Source organism: Somniosus microcephalus, chromosome 3 (assembly GCF_052327205.1).
Source record: "Somniosus microcephalus isolate GS21.2 chromosome 3, FLI_Smic_1.0, whole genome shotgun sequence".
In the NCBI taxonomy this organism is placed as follows: Eukaryota; Metazoa; Chordata; class Chondrichthyes; order Squaliformes; family Somniosidae; genus Somniosus; species Somniosus microcephalus.
The window spans coordinates 144,317,625-144,341,970 of NC_140989.1; the positions used below are offsets into that span (position 1 = coordinate 144,317,625).

Below are 24,346 nucleotides of genomic sequence, written 5' to 3' on the forward strand. Positions count from 1 at the left end.
CCAAGAAAGAAAGACGTATTTTCTTAATGGTGAGAAACTAGGAACTGGAGGAGCAGAGATTTTGGTGTCCATGTACACACATCGCTTAAAAACTAGTGGGCAGCTACAAAAAATAATCAAAAATGATAATGGAATGTTGGCCTTTTTCTTCAGGTGAGCGAGCTGGAATACTAAGGGGAGGAAGTTATTAAGTTGTATAGAGCCTTGGCCAGACCCCATCTGGAGTATTGCATTCAGTTTTGGGGCACTGTCCCTCAGGAAAGATGTATTGTCCTTGGAGGGGGTACCGCGCAGATTAAATTATGAGGACTAGTTGCTTAAACTTGGCTTGTATTCCCTTGAATTCAGAAGGTTGAGGGGTGATCTAATCGAGATGTTTAAAATGACAAAAGGATTCAATGGGTAGATACAGGAAAAACTATTTGCTCTGGTGGGGGGATCCAGAACGAGGAGCACAATCAAAAAATTAGAGCTTGGCCATTTAGGAGTGAAATCAGGAGGCCCCTTTTCACACACAGGGTAGGGGAAGGGGGGGGAGGGGTGAGGGGAGTCATTTTTTTAAAAATGATGGAAAAATGTCATCATCCACAGCAGCAGGAACTAATGCAGGGAGCAAAATGCAACTAAACAGCAATTACTATTTCTTAAATAGACCCAATTTTAATGTTCGCTTTTCTAACAGAAACTTAACTTCAGGAATCTACAGCAGGCCGGTCCAGTGGATTGGACATGTTATAACAACAACTAGTATTTATGTTGCGCCTTTAATGTAGTAAAAACATCCCACGGCACTTCACAGGAGTGGTGACCAAAAGTGTGGCCAAAGAGGTAGGTTTTACGGAGCGACTTAAAGGAGGAGAGAGGGGCAGAGAGGTTTAAGGAGGGAATTCCAGAGCTTAGGACCGAGGCAGCTGAAGGCATGGCCACCAATGGTGGAAAGATGAAAATCGGGGCTGCGCAAAAGGCCAGAATTGGAGATCTTGGAGGGTTGGCGGGCAGGAGGAGGTTACAGAGATAGAGGGGGGCCGGGCCGTGGAGGGATTTGAACACAAGGATGAGAATTTTAAAATTGAGGTGTTGCTGGACCGGGACCCAATGTAGGACAGCGAGCATGAGCTGGGTGAACGGGACTTGGTGTGAGTAAGGATACAGGCCACAAGAGTTTTTTGAGCTGAATTTTACGGAGGGAGGAAGATGGGAGGCCGGCCAGGAGAGCGTTGGAATAGTCGAGTCTAGAGGTGACAAAGGCATGGATGAGGGTTTCAGCAGCGGATGAGCTGAGGCAGGGGTGGAGACGGGTGATGTTATGGAGGTGGAAGTAGGCGGTCTTGGTGATGGAGAGGATATGACTCGCGCTCAACCTTGGCGAGACTCCACATTGCCAGCAGAGTCCCGCCAATTTGGATCTATTATCTCCAGTTTGATTTTAACTGTTTCCTGTCACTGCAGCCTAAAATACACAAGTTGTCCTGCATGAATTTCTGATCAGTATCATTTGCTTCCGCTGGTTCTGACAGGCGTGCTTGAGACAGATTCATGAACACTGGAAGGGGCTACACATACAGGTTATTTATGTAATTGGACATCTTTTATTGAAATCGTTAAATATCTTGATTATTGTGTTGCCTTACTACAGAAGTTATTCTTTGCTGGTTCAGTATAGGCACTATATCTGATGTGTTTTAGCACTAAGCACACTTAAGTAGATTATAGTTTTCAATCAAAACAAACCCAAGTCGATTATATTTTTTTCAAACCATTGTATGTCTCTCCAGGGATGCTGGACTTTAGATAGCGGAGAAACTAGAGAAGCTGAGGTTGTTCTCCTTTGAACAGAGAAGGTGAAGAGGAGATTTGATAGATGTGTTCAAAATAATGAAAGAGTGAATAAGGAGGAACTGTTTCCAGTGGCAGAAGGGTCGGTAACCAGAGGACACAGATTTAAGGTGATTGGCAAAAAAACCAGAGGAGACATGAGGAAAACATTTTTCACACAGCAAGTTGTTGTGACCTGGAAGGCACTGCTTGAAAGGACAGTGGAAGCAAATTCAATAACATTCAAAAGAGAATTGGATAAATACTTGAAGGGAAACAAATTACAGGGATATGGGGGAAGAGCAGGGGAATGGGACTACAGGAAACTTTCTGGTATCCGGCACGGACGGGACCGACGTGTTGCCGGTTCATCAACAATTCCGGATAACCGAACGCTATAGTAAAAGATACGGAGCTCAGAGCTCCGTATAAAACAACAACCCTGTTGCTTCAGCTTCAAAACAATCGGCACAAGTTGCAAGCGTCTCTGTAGCTTAGCAACAGCTTCAGCTACACCCTTGCACAGCAACAAATCAATTTATAAAAAAAAAAAGTAACTAAAAGTAAAAAAAAGTTACCTGAACCGACTCCTGAATTTTGCCGGTGGATGGAGCGTTCCGGTTATTTAGGGGCCGGTTAATTGAAAGTTTCCTGTAATTGGATAGCTCTACCAAAGAACTGGCACAGGCACGATGGACCAAATGGCCTCCTTCTGTGTGGTATCATTCTATGATTCTAACTGCAGAGCTAAACTGAAGATCTATCTTCCTGTTTTGACTTTGGACAAAGTGTCAGTGTAGTTCCATAAACCAACATGTAATGTGCACGGTGTATAGTCCTATGTCTATTCTGACTGGCTTGATGATGAGGTACTTGATTAGTTTTTTGCTGGTTATAATGTTTAACTGGTCATTTAACGAGCATAACCTGAGATTAAGGCCGCAAATTTAATTCTGGAGGTGGGATGGGGGCGGGTCAGCTGGTTTCCGGGTTCCGGTCCCGCCCCCCAGCTGCCTCTGCTCTGCAGATGTGATTTTCCCTTGATTGGTCTCGTTAAGCCCGCCCTGCGAGTTTACTGACCAATTAACCAGAAGCAGGTCTGATGACATCATTTTGATGACGCATCATCTGCTGGTTTCCTTAAAGGGATCATGCACAATTTTATTTTGTCAGTTGATCTGTCAGTGTTCGACAGCATTGAGGTGCTGTGAACACTTACACCCAGGCTCTCCAATGACTCCCTCCTTATGCTTATGGAGGGAGTCACAGCACGTAGGGAGGTTCTCTTCCCTTCCAACAGCGGAAGAGACCTCCCCAGGACACAAACTTACCTTGCACCCCCACCCAACCCTCTCTATCTACTTTATCACTTCCCCCATCTCACCTAGCCACCCCTCCCACTCGCCTTCATCCTACTGCAAGCATACCAACTAACAACACACAAGGGTAGGCACTTGAGAGGTTTAGCCAATGCCCATGTGAAGTTTCTGGTAATGTGTTGTCATACAGTGAAATCTCTTTTTTTTTTCAAAAAGTGCCCCTTATTGGACAGATCTGCACGCACATTGAGAAGTGTCTTACTGAGTTCCAGTGATTATTCAGTCTTAACTCTTTCTCCCCCCCAAATCTATAGTGATGCGTGTGCATGGAATGGCTTGGACATTAAAGGGATGCTTCACGGTGCTGGTGTGGGATGGTGTCAACCTGGCGCATAATAATGCCATTGCTGGCCTCCTGGCCAGCAATTTTGTCAAAAGCTGAGGCCCTCCGCCCTGTGCATCAGGTGGGTGAGGAGGAGGTTGGTGCTGCTGTTGTGGCTGGTTGTGCAGCTGCCGTGGCTGCTCTTCCTCCGAATCTGACGACCAGGATGAGAGGATGTAAATGGTTCCCATCCCGTTGCTATAGATTTCAGTTGAGGCTAGAAGCTTGCAAGCGCACACTCAGTGGCCTGAAATTATTCCAATCAGGTCACACTGCAGATGGGTGTCAGCTTGAACAGTCACAAGGTCAGTAGATTTGCAAAATCTTATCCTAAACCTCCAACAACAAAGTTGTTGCATTTGAATGTCGGCCATATTACAGGAGCGCCTTTAAAGTGCTGCACCAATGACGACAAGTCATGTCCTCGAGAAACTTGTCTCTTTGCAGCTGGCCTGTTCTGACAAGATGGGAAACAGGAGCCAGCAGCACACAAATGGGAAACCACGATAAAAATAGGATTAGCAAGGCAGTTAATAGGCTGTTAACTGCCTTGACTACCTGTCCCACTGTTTCCCGTTGGATCAGTTCGGGAGCGGCTGACCCGAAACTCACGAAAATCGGATGGAGGCGGGTTCGCAGTCTGAAGCTGTTTTTTCCGATTTTCGCTTCCGACCCGCCTCCTCGGCTATTAAAATTGAGCCCTGAGCCTCGTATGCTTTGCGTGATTTTAAAGTGTTGAGAAATAATGTGATGTATCCAGTGAGCGTGGATGAAATGGAGGAGAAATAGCGCGAGAAGAATCTTTAGGAACGGAATAAAGACCATTTATTCCAACAAGTCCATCTTTTTTTTTAATGATTGACCCCTCATGACTGCCTTCCCACAATGTCCCTCAATACCTTCTCTTTCCAAACAAAGGTGAAAATTGAGTCGTTAAAAGTGAATATTAAATGCCTGTTGCTAATGATCGGGCAATAAACTTCTCAAATGGTGTCCTGGACTGAGAATGGAATTTGAGTGCTTTATAACTGTCCTGTCCACTCTGGGAGTAGATTGCTGCCTGACAGATGCTACTTGATATTTATGTACAGCTACAATGTATGGATTATTGGTCAGTTCAGCCGGTAGCAGTTATCGTTGTGGTTTATGTAGTATCATTTATGCTCTGAATGAATGATGATGCTTTCACAAGCGGATTGCAATATTATTCCTGCAGGTTAACCAGGAAAACTTGTGCCCAGTTTATGTTGTACAGTGCTCCATGACCGGTACAAACCGATATCGAACCCATTGTACATAGGAACTGGAGTAGGCCATTCAGCCTTGGTTCCATAACCCTTAATACCCTTGCCCAACAAAAAGCTGTCTATCTCAGTTTTGAAATTTTTAATTAACCCCCCAGCCTTAAACAGCTTTTTAGGGGGTGGGAGTCTCGGATAGTATCATGGTGTATCTTCCATCCAGCATGGTCTGAATGTTAATCACCCAGGCGGACTTCAAAAAAAGAAACTTCCGTCAAAATAATTGTGTTTTGGGGGAAATATGAGTATTGCACCTAACTATGACCAAGTCCGACTGTTCTGCTCTGGCCCCAGTCAGCTTCAGACCAGATGGCACAGGAGGGATGCAGGCCTACTTAATGACACAGCCTTAGGGACTGGGTTGTTGTGCCATATTAATATGGGTTAGTTAGGCCATGTTTCAACATGTTGGTGTTTAACATATTCCATTAAAATTTATAACCGTCAGAAGTTCAGGTTTACTACATTTATAAAAGAAAGACAGACTTGCATTTATCATAGAATCATAGAAATTTACAGCACAAAAGGAGGCCATTCGGTCCACTGTGTCTGTGCCGGCCGAAAAGGAGCTATCCAGCCGAATCCCATTTTCCAGCTCTTGGTCCATAGCCCTGTAGGTTACAGCACCTCAAGTGCATATCCAAGTACTTTTTAAATGTGATGAGGGTTTCTGCCTCTACCACCCTTTCAGGCAGAGTTCCAGACTCCCACCACCCTCTGGGTGAAAAAAGTTCTCCTCAACTCCCCTCTAATCCTTCTACCCTTATATAGCGTCTTTCACAACCTCCGGATGTCCCAAATCGCTTTACAGTCCGTGAAGTACTTTTTTGATGTGTAGTCAGTGTTGTAATGTAGGAAACGCGGCAGCTAGTTTGTGCACAGCAAGCTCCCACAAACCGCAATGTGATAATGACTCGATAGTCTGTTTTAGTGATGTTGGTTGAGGGATAAATATTGGCCAGGACACCAGGGGGTAACTCCCCTGCTCTTCGACTAGTGATATGGGATCTTTTACGTCCACCTGAGAGCAGACGGGGCCTCGGTTTGACGTCTCGCCTGAAAGATGGCCCCTCCGACAGTGCAGCACTCCCATAGCACTGCGTTGGCGTGTCGGCCTGGATTTTTTGTGCTCAAGTCTCTGGAGTGGGACTTGAACCCACAACCTTCTGGCTCAGAGGTGAGAGTGCTACCATGGAGCCACGGCTGATGTGATCATTTTTACATCATATTTACATGAAAATGTGGCAATTATTGATTGAGGTATCAGGTTTTTTTTCTGCGTTGATTTAATTATTGAAAACCATGTGAGATTGTTAGTTCACTACTGCCCTGGGTGGGTGTCCCAATTGGGAGTCCAATGACCTGTATCTGGACCTATATTCTCCGGAGTTTAGAAGAATGAGAGGTGATCTCATTGAAACATATAGGATTCTGAGGGGGTTTGACAGAGTAGATGCTGAGAGGTTGTTTCCCCTGGCTGGAGAGTCTAGAACTAAGGGAAATAGTCTCAGGATAAGGTGTCGGCCATTTAGGACTGAGATGAGGAGAAATTTCTTCCCTCCGAGGGTTGTGAATATTTGGAATTCTCTACCCCAGAGGGCTGTGGATGCTCAGTCGTTGAGTATATGCAAGGCTGAGATCGATAGATTTTTGGACTCCAGGGGAATCGAGGGATATGGCGATCGGGCGAGAAAGTGGAGTTGAGGTCAAAGCTCAGCTATGATCTTATTGAATAGAGGAGCAGGCTCAAGGGGCTCTATGGCCTACTCCTGCTCTTATTTCTTATGTTCTTATCTGGTTGTGGCTTATGTGAAGCATAGACTGTGAATGTTGGTTCCTTTTCCATAGTTTGCGACTTTTTAATGCTGTACTTGATACCTCAGAATTTGAGAGCCCTAATGAAATTCAGTCCATTGCACGCAGTATGACGATATATCGCTTTCGCCAAAATGGGCCCTTCTAAAATTGGGAGATGGTTCATTTTGAAGTTGCTTTCAGTTCATTATTCATGCTGAATTGCACTTGTGGCAGAATATCAGCACTTCAATGGATAATTTATCCCTGCGTGTGTATATATAACTAGGCAAACAGTTTTAAAGCAATGAGACACCTTTCAGGAATTCACTTAAACAAATAATGAAGTGGTTGTAACATTATCAGCACAATGCAACTCACCTGCTCATAACTATATTTGCTTAAAATTGGTGCTTGACAGTATAAAAGCTGTAAAACCTTTTTATATTTAGTCCTTTGAAAACTTGACTTGTGTATGAAATTTTTAAACGCCAGTTTCTAGGAGATATAGGAGAAAAACTTACTTGCATTTCTGAGCAATACAGGAAACTTTTTTATCCAGCACCGGTTGATCAAAAAGTCCGGATTACAGAGAGATATACTTACCAAGGTACGAGAGCCCCGTACACGGTCACAGGTGCAGGAGCCCCAGTTACACGGCACTTGTGCACGAGTCCCTGTTGCACGGCCACAGATCCAGGAACCCCGTTTACACGGCCACTAATATATAGTAAAACTTACCTGACCCTACTCCTGAATTTTGCCGGTTAAGAGAGATTTCCGGCTATTTAGGTGCCGGTTAAAAGAGTTTCTTGTATTCGACTTTCTCTGATTATGATATGACGTTCTAATCTTGATTCTCTTGAAGATTGTAGCCCAGGCTAACAGTTAAACATGAAAAATAACTGTGTTGTTAAGAAGCGATTTGAAAGCGTTCATAGTAAGCTTTGTTAAATGTCCGTTTTAAATACATTCCTGTCGACAATTTACAAGTTTGCAGTGAATTTTAAGCATGCCCATAACGTATCGGCTGGGTTTATTCAATATCGTTTGAGTCAGAATGCTTCAGGTAATACTGCGGTTCCAATTGAATGATGATTCGACTTGAGACTGTCTAGCAGTAGTCGTCTGATTTGTTGTGGTGGCCTCCATCACAATGATGAAAGAGGTAGGGTTGTAAACAGCAACTTGTATTCATATAGGGCCTTTAACTTAGTAAAATGTCCCAAGGCATTTTACGGGAGTGATCATCAAACAGAATTTGACACTGAACTACATAAGGAGATATTCGGGCATGGTTACCAAAAGAGGTAGATTTTAAGGAGTGTCTTAAAGGAGGAGAGAGAGGTAGACACAGCTGCCAATGGTGGAGCAAAGAAAACTGGGGATGCGCAAGAGGCCAGAAGTGGAGGAGCGCAGAGATCTCGGAGGGTTGTGAAGCTGGAGGAGGTTACAAAGATAGGGAGGTACTAGGTGATTACCATTGGAAATTAGGCAATGCTATTTGTTTATAAACTAGGTGGCACCTGAAGATTGGTGAGCCTCATTGAGTCATATACCTCTTGCAGCCAAGGTGGTGTGCAGGTGCTTCCAGGAGTTTGTCATTGCTGCTCTGTGGCTTCTAGACAGTGTAGGACAGCAGCCTGTAGATGATTCTCCTGCCTGTTTTTTCCTCTGCTGCCTTGAGAGGAGGTGCTTGGCTCCTGTGTGCATCCCCCTCACAATAGTGCCGCTTAGACCAAGAGTGGCGGATTGAGCCCGTGGTCCTGTAAGTGTACTATACCATCGGGGCTCCCTGTCCCATGCCCCCCGCCACACAAGCTGCACAAAGAGAGGTCGGTGATAAAACTACAGATAGTGAGGAAAAGATTGTTTGTAATGTACCTTGTTCAAAAACATGAAAGATTGCCAGCTACCTCCCCATTCTGGAATTCTAAAAACAATGTGGACACACTGCTGCTGTGAGAGCAAGCCAAGTGGAGTCGAAGTGTGAGTGGATGGGAAGGAGAGGGATGCAGTAGATACGGAGCATGCTGGAGAAGCGGACCGAAGCAGAGATGTGCTAGGAATGGATTTGGAGATTTAACTGGCAAGTTTGTCAAAAATTGTCAGCTACTTTAAAGAAAGCTTGCTGATTTTTGACACACCTACAGGCCGAATGATTGGCTTACAAAGTACAGTGGCAAAGATTAACAACAACAACAACTTGTATTTATGTAGTGCCTTTAACACAGTAAAACATCTCCAGGTGTTTCACAGGGGCGTTGTCAAACAAAATTTGACACCAAGCCACATGGAGATGTTCGGGCAGATGACCAAAAGCTTGGTCAAAGAGGTAGGTTTTAGGGAGCGTTTTAAAGGAGGAGAGAAAGATAGAGATGGTTTACGGAGGGAATTCCAGAGCTTAGGGCCTTGACAGCTGAAGGCACAACCGCCAATGGTAGGGCAATTAAAATCAGGGATGCTCAAGAGGTCAGAATTGGAGGAGCGCAGGTATCGCTGAGGGTTATAGGGCTGGAGGAGATTACAGAGATGGGGAAGGGCAAGGCCACGGAGGGATTTGAAAACAAGGATGAGAATTAACAAATTATCAGTCATCACACGTTAGACCATTCTGTTGCACCACTGCCCTTCTGTACTCTCAATTTCACTAGTTCGTAAGTGTCCAAGCACTGGAGGTAAATAAGATTTTGAGGTGTCTCAATAGATTTTTAATTTTGTAAACTGAGGATGCTCAGTAGGAACTGGTGGAGTTACAAAGTATGGAAAATCCATTCTCGAGACACTTCATTTTAATAATTTCTTTATGAATGGGAGCTCCTAATTGTTGCTGCCCCCCCCCCCCCCCCCCCCAAACACTTTGATCACCATTTGCACATCCTCTAATTCCAGTAAGTGGTTTTTCTTTTAAATGCGTTTTATTTATTGTGCTACTAAAAGTCTTCTGCACTGGGTGGCCACTCACTGAATTTTGTTCTTGCAGATTGCACGGAGACAGAGCTGGTGCATTCCAATGGATAGGAGTGTGATTACTGGAGAAGAGGGATGAGCTTAAAGGCTTTTTTTTTTAAACCACTGCTCTATTTCTACTTCTTAAAGTGTCCGCTTATGTGCTGCGTTTGTTACTATGAACAATCCACACTGAAGCATTTTCAGTGCAAATGCAGTTCTTGGATATTTTAAATCCCGTTGCTCAGTATCACTTCAGCTGTTTCCTGATCTTTGAATTGTAATGCACGTGTTGCACATTGACAAAGGCTAGGTCTTGAATATAAACATAAGAACATAAGAAGCAGGAGTAGGCCATACGGCCCCTCGGGCCTGCTCCGCCATTCAATAGGATCATGGCTGATCCGAACTAAGACTCACGTCCACTTCCCTGCCCTCTCCCCGTAACCCCTTATTCCCTAATCAGCTAGGAAACTGCCTATCTCTGTTTTTTAAATTTATTTAATGTCGCAGCTTCCACAATTCTGAGGTAGTAAATTCCATAGACCCTCTGAGTGAAGAAGTTTCTCCTCATCTCAGTTTTGAAAGGGCAGCCCCTTATTCTAAGATTATGCCCCCTAGTTCTAGTCTCACCCATCAGTGGAAACATCCTCACCGCATCCACCCGATCAAGCCCCCTCACAATCTTATATGTTTCGATAAGATCGCCTCTCATTCTTCTGAATTCCAATGAGTAGAGGCCCAACCTACTCAACCTTTCCTCATAAGTCAACCCCCTCATCTCCGGAATCAACCAAGTGAACCTTCTCTGAACTGCCTCGAGAGCAAGTATATCTTTTCTTAAATATGGAAACCAAAACTGTACGCAGTATTCCAGGTGTGGCCTCACCAGTACCCTGTATAACTGCAGCAAGACTTCCCTGCTTTTATACTCCATCCCCCTTACAATAAAAGCCAAGATTCCATTGGCCTTCCTGATCACCTGCTGTACCTGCATACTAACTTTTTGTGTTTCATGCACCAGGACCCCCAGATCCCTTTGTACTGTTAACACTTTACAGTTTCTCTCCATTTAGATAATAACTTGCTCTTTGATTTTTTTCTGCCAAAGTGCATAACCTCACACTTTCCAACATTATATTCCATCTGCCAATTTTTTTGCCCACTCACTTAGCCTGTCTATGTCCTTTTGCAGGTTTTTTATGTCCTCCTCACTCACTGCTTTCCCTCCTATCTTTGTATCGTCGGCAAACTTGGATACGTTGCACTCGGTCCCTTCCTCCAAATCGTTAATATAGATTGTAAAGAGTTGGGGTCCCAGCACCGACCCCTGCGGAACACCACTAGTTACTGATTGCCAACCAGAGAATGAACCATTTATCCCAATTCTCTGTTTTCTGTTAGATAGCCAATCCTCCACCCATGCCAGTACATTGCCCCCAATCCTGTGATTTTTTATCTTGTGCAGTAATCTTTTGTGTGGTACCTTGTCAAATGCCTTTTGGAAGTCCAAATACACCACATCCACTGGTTCCCTCTTATCCACCCTGTTTGTTACGTTCTCAAAGAATTCGAGCAAATTTGTCAAACACGACTTCCCCTTCGTAAAACCATGCTGACTCTGTCCGATTAAATTATGCTTATCCAAATGTCCTGTTACTGCTTCCTTAATAATGGACTCCAACATTTTACCAACCACAGATGTTAGGCTAACTGGTCTATAGTTTCCAGCCTTTTGTCTGTCTCCCTTTTTAAATAAGGGTGTTACATTAGCAGTTTTCCAATCTGCTGGGACCTTTCCTGAATCCAGGGTTTTGGAAAATTACCACCAATGCATCCATAATCCCTACCGCTACTTCTCTCAAGACCCTAGGATGTAAGCCATCAGGTCCAGGGGATTTATCCGCCTTTAGTCCCATTATCTTACCGAGTACCACCTCCTTAGTGGTTTTAATCGTGTTTAGCTCCTCCCCCCCCCACCCCATAGCCCCCTGTTTGTCCAGTGTTGGGATATTTTTAGTGTCCTCTACTGTAAAGACTGATACAAAATATTTGTTCAGCGTTTCTGCCATCTCCATGTTCCCCACCACTAATTTCCCGGTCTCGTCCTCTAAGGGACCAACATTCACTTTAGCCACCCTTTTTTTTATATAACTGTAGAAACTCTTGCGCTCTGTTTTTATATTTTTTGCTAGTTTACTTTCATAATCTATCTTCCCTTTCTTAATTAATCTTTTAGTTATTCTTTGCTGGCTTTTAAATGCTTCCCAATCTTCTATCCTCCCACTAGATTTGGCTACTTTATATGCCCTTGTTTTCAGTCGGATACTATCCTTTATTACTTTACTTAGCCACGGATGGCTGTCTTTTCTTTTACGCCCCTTTTTCCTCATTGGAATATATTTTTCTTGAAAGTTGAGAAATATCTCCTTGAATGTACACCACTGCTCCTGTACCGTCTTACACTTTAATCTATTTTCCCAGTCCACTTTAGTCAACTCTGCTCTCATACCTTCATATTCTCCTTTATTTAAGCTTAGTACGCTGATTTGAGATCCAACTCTCTCACCCTCCAACTGAATTTGGAATTCAACCATGTTATGGTTACTCGTTCCAAGAGGATCCTTTACTAGGACACTTTTTATTTATTAATCCTGTCTCATTACACAGGACCAGATCTAAAATTGCCTGCCCCCTGGTTGGTTGTTACATACTGCTCAAGGAACCCATCCCTAATGGACTCTATGAACTCTTCTTCAAGGCTGCCCTGCCCAATTTGATTTGTCCAGTCAATATGAAAGTTAAAATCCCCCATGATTATAGCTGTTCCCTTATTACAAGCCCCAACTATTTCCTGATTTATACTCCGACCAACAGAGTTGCAACTTAGGAGGCCTATAGACTACGCCTACTGGTGACTTTTTTCCCCTTATTATTCCTTATCTCTACCCAAACTGTTTCACTATCCTGATCCTTTGACCCAATATCATTTCTCACTATTGCAGTGATTCCATCCTTTATTAACATAGCCACCCCACCTCCCTTTCCTTCCTGTCTGTCCTTCCTAATTGTCAAATACCCTTGTATGATTAGTTCCCAGTCATGGTCACCTTGCAGCCATGTTTCTGTAATGGCCACCAGATCATACTCATGTGTAGTTATTTGTACTGTCAACTCGTCTATTTTGTTATGAATGCTGCGTGCATTCAGATAAAGAACTTTTAAATATGTTTTGTGACAATTTATTCCTGCTTTTACCCCTTTTACTACTCTACCTTTATCTTTATACATTCTGTCCCTTCCTGACACGCTCTGGTTTTTAATTCCCCCACTGCTACCTTGCCCTATTGCCTTCTCCGCTGACATTTTTATTTTTCGCTCTCTTGAAACCTCCCCCCCACTAATTAGTTTAAAGCCCTCTCTACAGCCCTAGTTATTCGATTCGCCAGGATTCTAGTCCCAGCACTGGTCAAGTGAAGTCTGTCCCAACAGAACAGCTCTCTCCTGTTCCAGTACTGGTGCCATTTCTCCCACACCAGTCTTTGAGCCACGCATTTAACTCTCTGATTTTATTTACCCTAGCCAAATTTGCTCGTGGCTCAGGTAGTAATCCAGAGATTATTACCCTTGTGGTTCTGCTTTTTAATTTGGCCCCTAGCTGCTCATACTCCCTCAGCAGAACCTCTTTCCTTGTCCTATCTATGTCGTTGGTACCAACATGGACCACGACAACTGTATCCTCCCCCTCCAAGTTTCTCTCCAGCCCAGAGGAGATGTCCTTAACCCTGGCACCGGGCAGGCAACACAGCCTTCGGGACTCTCGCTCTCGGCTGCAAAGAACCCTATCTATCCCCCTAATGATACTATCCCCTACCACTACAACATTTCTTTTTATTCCCCCCCACTTGAATGGCCCCTCGTTCCACGGTGCTGTGGCCAGGTTGCTCATCTTCCCTGCAGCCCCTGTTCCCGTCCTCACAGGGAGTAAGAGCCTCGAACCTGTTGGACAAGAGCAAGGGCTGCGGCTCCTCCAACACTAACTCCTGGATCCCCGTACCTGCCTCACTCATAGTCACACCTTCCTGACCCTGACCACGGAATACATCTGAATTAGTTAATCTAATTGGTGTGACTACTTCCTGGAGCAGAGTCCAGATAACTCTCCCCCTCCCTGATGTGTCGCAGTGTTTGAAGCTCGGATTCCAGCTCATCAACACGGAGCTGGAGTTCCTCGAGCAGCCAACACTTACTGCAAATGTGATCACTGTGAACATCAATGGTGTCCACTAGCTCCCACATATTGCAGCAGTAACACATCACCTGCTCTCCCATTCTATGTAATTAATTAAATTTATTATTATTTTTAAATACCCTCTGCCCCGATTCTAGATGATGAATATCACACCTCTATTTAATTGAACTCACCAACTTATAAAAGTTTAAAAGGGAAGGAAAAGTACTCACCAACCAGCCAATCACCTACCAGCTTGGCTGTGATGTCACTTTTGAATTCTGACCTCCCCTTGGAATGTTTGTGGAGCCTGTTTAGGCTGCCTCGCCTCGCCTCGCCTCGCTGCTCCGGCTCGACTCGACACCCGCTGCTGCCTCGACTGGGCCTCTCCTCGCTGCTCCGCCTCCGCGATGTCTGCTAATCCTGAGACTGGCAGGCAAAACAAGGCCAGAAACAGAACAAAAACAGCAGCAAACTCTCAACGGCACTCTCTGCTGCTCGCACTAGCACCAGTCTTTTTAAACTGTTTGTTTGTAGCCAAATGAGTCACCCCTGGTCATTGGTTAGAGAACTGGTTTTCACTGCCTGCCAATTAACTCCTACTACAGTGTTACCTTGTTTTACTCTTAAACCAACAGAATCCCAAATATTTAACTTTTCCCCTTTACTTAAACTGCTTAAGTAATCTTATCAAGAAACTACTGGCAATTGCCACTAACAATTTGCACCACTCCAAATGATTGAACTGGGTTGGATACTTGCCTTTCCTATCAAGGGCCGGGATTCAAACGCAGCCTCTCGGTGATAACACTCTTACTTGTGGCTTTCCATTGAGTCTCACTCAAGAGGCCATAAGGATGACTGGTGTGAGAAGTAGAGGGGGGAAAAAAAGTTGTCACGCCAGAGCAGTGGTTTGTGGGGAGGTTGGACTGAGGGAACTGATTAGGGTTGAGTGGCGGGTTTTTGTAACACTTGATGCCGACACTGGGTAACAAAAGTAGGAGAAGCATTCCAATCCCCAGCACCGAATCGCCTCTATTGAATGAATGCAAAATTCATTGGAAAAAACATGAAAAATCTGTAGTGTGTTTGTAGTCATGGAAATTGTGGTGAGGCAATTTGGGGGGCGGAAACAGGTACAGACTGGATAGTTTGACACCTTTTTTTACTTGTTGCAGGAGCAAAGAACAATGATGGTGAGGTTTTGTTAAATTCTCTGATTACATAAAAATGGTGCTTGTTCTGTCAGTTGTGGCTCAGTTGGTAGCACTCTCACCTCTGAGTCAGAAGGTTGTGGGTTCAAGTCCACTCTAGAAACTTGAACACAAAAATCTAGGCTGACACTCCAGTGCAATACTGAGGGAGTGCTGCAGTGTCAGAGGTGCCGTCTTTCAGATGAGACGTTAAACCGAGGCCCCGTCTGCGCTCTCAGGTGGGCGTACAAGATCCCATGGCACCATTTTGAAGACGAGCAGGGGAATTACCTCCGGTGTCCTGGACAATATTTATCCCTCAATCAACATCACTAAAACAGATTATCGGGTCTTTAACGCATGACTGTTTGTGGGAGCTTGTTGTGTACAAATTGGCTGCCCTGTTTCCTACATTACAACAGTGACTACACTTCAAAAGTACTTCATTTGGCTGTAAAGCGCTTCGAGACGTCCTGAGGTTGTGAAAGGTGCTATTTAAATGCAAGTCTTCTATCGTTTCCTGAGTTCAATAAAAGTCCAAATTCAAACTTTTTTTTTTCTCTGCAGTCATGCCCCGTGGTGCCCAGCATGCAAGCAAATCCAGGCCGATTGGGAGCACCTCGGAAAGTCCCGTGGAGAACTTGGCATCCATGTGGGAAAGGTAGATGTCACTCGAGAGCCAGGTATGCTGACGGTTAGCTTTTATAACTCTGCTTGTTTGCCCCTGAACTAGTTTGTGAAACACTTGGCATTACATTCTAAAGGCTTTTCTGGAAGGGGCAGGGGATAAATTCAGATGTATAATGTATCTGTAAGCTTTTGTGGCCACCTGTGCAGTCTTAAACCCACATGCTGTGTAGAGTGTCCTTCATTGCTTTTGCAGAATACACTTCCATAACCTTGGTGATTAGTTTCTCGAAACTAAACTCAAATATTAAACCACAGCATTATGCAACACTTGTAGCTTTGAACCGTGGCTTCCTCTGCATGTGGTACCAAATACTAATGTCCCATATGCCTTTTGAAATTATTGTTCGTATGAAATGTGTATATTTTCAGTTCAGTTCCATTCCCTTGTGTCTCCAATATATAATTAAGGGGGTCTTTCCAAACAGCTGCTTTTTAATGAAATTTGTGTTGATGCCTGTATTGTAAATTATGCATGCTTGCTAATCGTTTGTATAACCAGGTATCTTGCAGAAGGAGAAGGCAAATGGAATAACTTTGCTGTAATCTGCACTGCCATTAACAGCTCAAAAGCGACTCTCAGGACCTAGATAAGCAAGTTAGCTTAGTCAGACTTAACCTTAGGATACACTTGTGCTGAACAAGAGAAAGTATTAAAATATGTACTAAATTGAAGTAAAAAAGCAAAATACTGCGGATGTTGGAAATCTGAAATAAAAACAGAAAATGCTGGGAACACTCAGCAGGTTGGGCCTGAAACGTTAACTCTGTTTCTCTCTCCGTAGATGCTGCCTGACCTGCTGAGTATTTCCAGCATTTTCTGTTTATATACTAAATTGAAGTAACTTGTTTATGTCAATTGGGTTCATTAAAACATGGGTTTCTGCAGTCCTATTCTTCTGAAAGCTAGTTGTAGTAAAAAATAGAACATGTTATTGAAATATATTAATTGGATCTTATTTTCACATGCTTGAAAAAAATAGTTGTGTGTGACTTGAATGCAGAGATACATGGGCAGTACCACAATGTTGCTGTCTTTCAGAGAACTGCATGTTCATTATCTTTGAAGTGTAAATGCATTGCATGCCAATTGGATTATCTGGACATTATATCTTGGCCTGTTACTATGTCACAAACCAGGCTCTCATGTTTTATGGACAATAAATCAGTACAAAGCGTAGTGTTGGGAACAAGTTGTTCCTGATTTTAATATTGGCTGAAATAAACGCAACTTTGGCTGAAATAAACGCAACTTAAATCTGGGGGGAAATGTTGTCTCCTATATGTTCGCTTTAAGCTCAAAAGTCAAAAGTGGAGCTGTTCTAGCAAAGGACTTGGATTTATATAGCGTTTTGTCACGGCCTTAGGATGCACTAAAGAACTGCACAACCAATGAATTGCTTTTGAGTTGTACTCATGCTGTTACGTTGGCAAAACACTAGCCAATTTGTGAACAGTAAGTTCCCGCCAGTGGTAAGGTCCCACTAACAGCACATGACATGAGTGACTAGTTGACCTGTTCTTGTTGGCGTTATTTGAGAGGAAGGTTGGCCAGGCTGTCGGAGGTCACCCTGCTGTTCTTCAAATAGTGTTGCAGGATCTTTTAAGGGCCAGACAGGGCTTCAATTTAACGTGTCACCTAAAAGATGGCATCTCTGACTGTGCAGCACTCCCATGCATTATTTGGAGTGGCGTGTGAACCCACAGCCTCTAAGCCAAGCTGACATTGAATAGAAACGGTGTTAAGTTCTGTGAGCTCATTACCTGTGCAGCAGTTTACTATAAAGTGACACAAAACCCTGTTGTTCAGATAGACGCAGTATTTATTACAGAGCAGCTAACTTGCCATGTGAATAATGTACACTATGTGGCCCTCATGTCTGCCCACACACTTCATACAGTTGGACATTCTTTTATTTTTAAAGTGCCTATTTTGACTGTGTATATGCTGTGATAGGTTTCTCTGCATTCCAATTTCTTTTACTTAAAAGATTTCGCTTGTGGTAAATGTAAACACTTGCGTATCAAGCCCTGTGATGATTTTAGCCATCTATGTTTCAGACTTAGCTAGACAAACATGGTGCCAATCTCTGTCATCTCTTGGAGGAGGCGTAGCCCTTCAGTTCAAAGCTGTTCAGGTCATTCTAAGCGTTTCCACATAGACGCAGATGCACAGCCCTAGCACTGTGTTTTATTTGAATTATAGAATTATGGAATAGTACAGCACAGAAGGAGGCCATTTGGTCCATTGAATCAAATATTGATAACGAAGGCCAAACTTGATTGCAGTACATGATCTGACACTGAGCCACACGGGTCTGGTCTGTGCTTTGTTAGGTGATCTTATCCAGCCCAGTTGTGTGGTCACCACAAGCTGGCCTCCATCTTTCCAGGTGAGAGACGGGAAAACTAGTCGAGGCTCGTGCTTTTTTTTTTCCAGCGACTCCTGCTGCCTGGCGCACCCGTGTGAAGTTGAGACTGAATTATTCACCTCACCTGAGTAATATGTCCCTTTAAACTCATTATGTGGCTCAGAAAGCTGCTTATTCTTTTGATTGGCATAAAGTTTCCAGTCAAACTGCTTGGCATCATCGACTGAAAATGAGTACCCATTTCAGCACGCTATGTTTCACTCCTTGCTGCCAAACGAGAAACGGGCGTAATGCTTTGCTCCGTGGATACAAGTCCTAGATTCTGGAGATTTCGGCAGAGGGTTCTGACCGGATTGGGCTCAGTTGCTATGAATAGGCTGTCGATGGTCGTTGTCTAGGCTGAGTTATCAGAGGGGCTGCTGCCTGCCATCCAACATCTGGAACCATACTCCCCGAGAGGGCAGGAATGAAAAGGGGAGGAAATCAGAGTGGAAATAGAAGGAATAAAAAGAGAGTTCAGTTTATTTTCCAATGGATTGCACCGCTCTTAGCTGATCCACACTCTAGGTGCAAATATATTCAGACAGATAAATTGAGACGGGTCAATCCCAAGGGTCTTCTCTAAATGTAATTTGGTACAAAACACTGAGTAAATATACCGTTCTTTACATGCACTAGACACCATAAACTGGCATTGACTCTCTCAAGAAATAGACTGATCCCAAATTCTGTTTTCCCCTTGGCCTTATTGATATTCTGTCTTTACATCCTTATCTGTGTAATCTCCTCCTAGACCCCCTAGACCTCTGCGCTCTGCTTATTCTGGCCTTTTGAACATCCCCAAATTTAAATGCATCACCATTGGTGGCCATGCCTTCAGCTGCCTCAGTCCTAAGCTCTGGAATTCCCTCCCTAAATCTCTCCACCTCATCACTTCTCTTTCCTCCTTTTAAGATGCTCCTTAAAACCTGTCTCTTCAACCAAGCTTTTGGTCATCTGCCCTAATATCTCCTTATATGGCTCGGTTATCACTTTTTTTGTTGATAAAACGCCCCTTCACAGGGGTGTTATCGTGTTAAAGATGCTATATAAACATAAGTTGTTGGTGTATTTAAATACATTTCTCAGAAAATTGAGTTTGCTTTGTAAATGACCCATTCTTTGCATAACAGAATATGTTTTGCGAAGTGGTAAGGATTTTTAAGGATAGATTCATGAAGAACTGCACATCATGGTCGGCCTGTATAGTGGTGTATATACAGTAGGTGTTTGGATATGTTCTTGTGGGTGTTCCCGCACTGCAGCGTGAGATGGGATTTAACACGTGGTCGAACAGCAATGACGGTGCCTATATCTCCCGTCCTCCTGCTCCATGCTGTAGGTCTGCCAACTTGTAGCATTAGTATGCACTGTCTGCTCTGGAACTAAAGCAGCAAAACAAGCTTTTAATCCAATATAATAAACAGCCAATTTGCTGGGCCATTTCTATTATTTTGGGCTAAAATATTCAGTACTGGCCAGGTCTCCAGGAAGAATCCCATGTGAGATGATGCAAATCACCTGCTGAATGACAGTGGAGGAGGGAATATTTAAGACTGAATTTTTCACAACCCTCTCCCAGTATTGTTTCCCTTTAAAATCACAAAGCTTCTTATTCTTTTGATCAGCCTAAAGCTGCCAGTCTCGATGCATACCCATTTCAGCATGAGAAAATGGGCATGATTCAATCATTCCTTGCTGCCAAACAAGAAACCAAATGCATTGCAGTGTGGATACCAGTCCTAGATTCTGGAGCTTTCAACAGAGGGCTGAGAGCTACCGAATGTTGGGCTGATCCATCATCTCCGGAGGGATATCCCCAGGATTCACAGCAGCAACTCGCCCGCCAAGGCTTCTTCGGCAACCCCTCCCTGAACCCGCGACCTTTGCCACCTAGCAGGACGAGGGCAGCAGGTGCGTGGGAGCGCCATCGCCTCCAAGTCATGCATCATCCCGACTTGGAAATATATCGCCGTTCCTTCGTCGTCGTTGGGTCAATCCTGGAACACCACCTCCTCGAGAGCAATTAGGGACGAGAAAAAAATGCTGGCCTTGGCAGCAATGCCCACGTCCCCAAGAATGAATGACCCAGAAATTCGGGTCTCCACGGGTGAGTACGCACAGGGTACTCGCCCGATGGAAGTGCCGGTTTCCTGCATGCGCGGGAAACCGGCACTTCCGTTCCTCTGAACGAAGAGGTTCAGAGGTCGAACGCGTGCGCGGGGGAGGCTGTGCGCGCATCAAACTTAGTTTTTTTTTACAGGTTTCTCCGGGATCGTAAGCCTGCAGGATTTAGAAATGTAAAAAGCAGGCGTAAGGCCTGCTTTTTACAAGGTAAGTGGTGAATTAATTAAAATTAAAACATTTTTCCCACAGGTTTATTTTTAAATACTTTAAAGCAAGGTAAGTTTATTTTTAGCCCCATTAGAATATAAAATTATTTTTTTCAAAAATTTAAATTATTGTTTAAAATAGTTATTTCATGTAATTTATAGTTTATTTAAAAAATGTGATTTAAAAAAAAAAAAAAAATGTATTTGAATGTTTAGTGCTATTTTGGGGCCGTAGTATTTATAAGTCTTGACAGCTCTTCCTGTCAGACTTATGAATGGAGCATTTCCCTGCTCCGATTGGCTGCCCATGGCCCACGTGATACCAGGGGATGCATCGAACTAACTGCGCCCCGGGGATACGCAAGCACTGTGCGCCGGCAGCTGGACCAGGCCCCGGATCGGAATTCCACGGGGCCCTACAGCTCAACGGCCGGCGCGCAAGGTAAGTGCAGGTCGGGGGCTTACACCCGCGGGAAGCCCCCGACCTGAATTTCTGGGCCAATAATTTTTTTGAAAAATGCTAATCTAATTATTTAGTTTCATGTTAATTTTTTTGTCCTCAAAAGACAGTAATTAGAAGCCAAGCTGTCTCAAAAAACCATTTTTTTCAACGGCTAAGTATGAAGTGGTTTACAGTTCACTGGCTTCATTTGGTGGTAGGAAAACTCATCCATATGTTTTTTGTGAAGATGCTGAAACCAATAACCAGTCGTTTGAAGAAAGATTATGCGGAAATGCTTCTCCAAATTTGTACTTGAATTGGATTTGCATTTCCAGGGAGTTCCGTTGATGTTTGTGAACAATAGCTGATGTTCAGAAATAAAACGTTAAAGCGTAGGAGGAGCCACTTTGTAAAATCTCTGTTAATGACAGTGCTTTGACCAGAGGATCCGGCTGTACGGAAATCTGTTTCCCCTTTAATTGCACCTTTCCCATGTTGTTTGCGTCACTGTTTTTAGTACCCAGAACAAAAGAGACGTGAAGTGCACTTTTCAGATGTGTTTAGTTATTTGTAGCCCATTTGAGGGAGCTGACTTCATTTGCGGGAAAATAATTTTGCCCCCCCCCCCTCAACTTTAGGGTGGAACGTGCTACTTCTACCGTAAGTATTATAACCATAACTGAGACATGGCTGAGTTGCAGCACTCGCACTTCCCTGTAGACTGGCACCACCTAGTGGCATGGATACAAAGTGGCTTTAGTTGGACGATCCAAAGTTGATCAGTCTGGTTGTTGTCCTGTTTATTTTACGCCAGTTTCCTTAGGATTTAATCCCAGTACGGTAGAAATGTGAAACCAGTATCTGTGCTTTACTGGAAGTACCCCACTGCCCTGTCAATGGAAGACTTGTAACCCAAAGCGGAAGTGCTTAGTGATTAACAAAAGAAAAGGAAGTGCCTGAATCCTGTGATCTGACCTGCATTCAAACTGATTCAAATTGCACACAATTTAACTGGAATCCTGCCCTGTGCCGTTGATGTAATTACATTCCTGTGACTTGAGTTACAAAGCCAGTAAGTTTTTCCTGTACCTGCACTCGTTGTATAAAGTAGACATGTGACTGGAGGCAGAGCGTACAGCAGCTTTCATAGCAACCACTTGGACAAGGGCTGAGAACAGATCGCAAGGCATCTGCAGTAGAGTTTGTTTTGAGGATTCTGTATCACTAGGCAATGTTTTAAGTGCTGATTGCGTTGCTCTGCTCCTCTTCCCTGACACGTCCTGCAGTAAGTATTGGCAAGTTGCAAGTTTTCTAAATTGGTAAACCAATCAATAACCACGTCATGCCTTTGGCTATATTCAGCTCCAAATTGGCATGGTAATTAAATGGTATCAAATGATTAAAGCCCAAAGCATTTACTGGAAGCAACTTGCTGGTACAATAATGACTAAAGTTCAAAAGTAGTTCATTTGCTTTGGGACGGCCTGAGATCATGAAAGGCGCTATATAAATGCAAGACATGAACACAATTTTTTTTGCTTGAAAATATAAGCACGCATCTCACTAGACATGAAGGATCCGTGGGGCATAATTTATACTTATAAACAAATCTTATCATTGCCTTCTCTAAAATCAATAATTGTTGTACATAATATGGCATGAGATTGGAATACTGTGATGAAACTTACTTTTTTCTTCAAAATCTTTTCTTAGGTTTGAGCGGCCGTTTCTTTGTTACCACTTTGCCAACCATTTACCAGTAAGTACAATGATTACCATCATGTCTCCACAATCGTCTCTTCATAAGAACATAAGAATTAGGAGCAGAAGTAGTCCATATGGCCCCTCGAGCCTGCTCTGCCATTCAATAAGATCATGGCTGATCTTCGACCTCATCTCCACTTTCCCGCCTGATCTCCATATCCCTTGATTACCTTCGCGTCAAAAATCTATCGATCGCTGTCTTGAATATATTCAACGACTGAGCATCCACAGCCCTCGGGTAGAGAATTCCAAAGATTCACAACCCTCTGAGTGAAGAAATCTTTCCTCCTCTCAGTCCTAAATGGTGTGGAGATGCCGGTGTTGGACTGGGGTGGACAAATGTAAGAAGTCACACAACACCAGGTTATAGTCCAACAGTTTTATTTGAAATCACAAGCTTTCGGAGCGCTGCTCCTTCACTTCACCTGACGAAGGAGCAGCGCTCTGAAAGCTTGTGATTTCAAATAAAACTGTTGGACTATAACCTGGTGTTGTGTGACTTCTTACATCAGTCCTAAATGACCAACCCCTTCTGAGACTATGACCCCTAGTTCTAGACTCTCCAGTCAGAGGAAATAGCCTCTCCGCATCTACCCCATCAAGCCCTCACAAAATCTTGTATGTGTCAATGAGATCACCTCTCATTCTTCTAAACTCCAGAGAGTATAGGCCCATTCTAGTCAATCTCTCCTCATAGAATAACCCCCTCATCCGAATAACCCCCTCCTCACAGGAATCAATCTAGTGAACCTTTGTTGCACCTTCCTTATATCCTTCCTTAGGTATGGAGACCAAAACTGTACAGAGTACTCCAGGTTTGGTCTCGCCAAAGCCCTGTACAATTGCAGCAATGCCTTATCCCAATTAAAATTGGATTTATTAAAACAAAATCTACATATACAACACTTGTCGGGATGTTCAAATTATTTACAAAAAAACAAAGCCTAAGGAAATCTAATCCATTGTCCTTGTATCTCTGGGGCCCTGTGTTCAAATGCAGCCTGGGTTAATGGGATTGAAGCCTCTTTGTTCTTATGGTCGTAGCTGGGACAGTTTATCCAACTCCGAGTGATTGCGGTCCACGGTACAAAAGTCTCGTGCTAGAAGCCACGTGTAAAGCTGCTGAGACTCTCTAAGGCCAGTTTCAAAATTGGGCCTCTTGGCAAATCCATTCATTTTTGCAGTTGGCTGTGTGCCCCACAGTTGGGGATCCTGCAGAATGAACATGTCTCATGCAATCCAAGGTTCCCAGAGTGGGACAATGTTCCATCACTTGCATTGATGTTGCTCAGCACCAACCTTGGCCAAAAGAAAGATAACTCCGAGAGCGCAATGTTAACAGCCTTTCTTCACTCAAAGGGTTGTGAATATTTGGAATTCTCTACCCCAGGAGGCTGTGGATGCTCAGTCGTTGAGTATATTCAAGACAGAGATCGATAGATTTTTGGACTCTCAGGGAATCGAGGGATATGGGGAAAGGTGGAGTTGAGGTAGAAGATCAGCCATGATCTTATTGAATGGCAGAGCAGGCTCGAGGGGCTGTATGGCCTACTCCTGCTCTTATTTCTTATGTTCTTGTGTTGCTGGTTCTCTTATATTCTCCACATTATTCATTGGTCCACTGAGCATTATTCATGCTACAGCTATTTGTTGTACTTTTGAGCCTCCTCGCATTTTATTTGTGGTTTTATGTATAGATATAAATTGCTTGACTGTCGTTTTAAT

At 43.7% G+C, this 24,346-nt stretch overlaps 1 protein-coding gene across 1 annotated transcript in view; it reads left to right on the plus strand.

Moving 5' to 3' along the window:
* Positions 1-24,346, plus strand: part of tmx4 (thioredoxin-related transmembrane protein 4) — a 66,943-nt gene that overhangs the window by 25,573 nt on the left and 17,024 nt on the right. The window contains exons 2-3 of the mRNA XM_085981711.1: positions 15,552-15,667; positions 22,571-22,616. Of these exons, the coding sequence (XP_085837837.1) occupies positions 15,552-15,667; positions 22,571-22,616 (162 nt within the window). The remainder of the gene's footprint in view (positions 1-15,551; positions 15,668-22,570; positions 22,617-24,346) is intronic.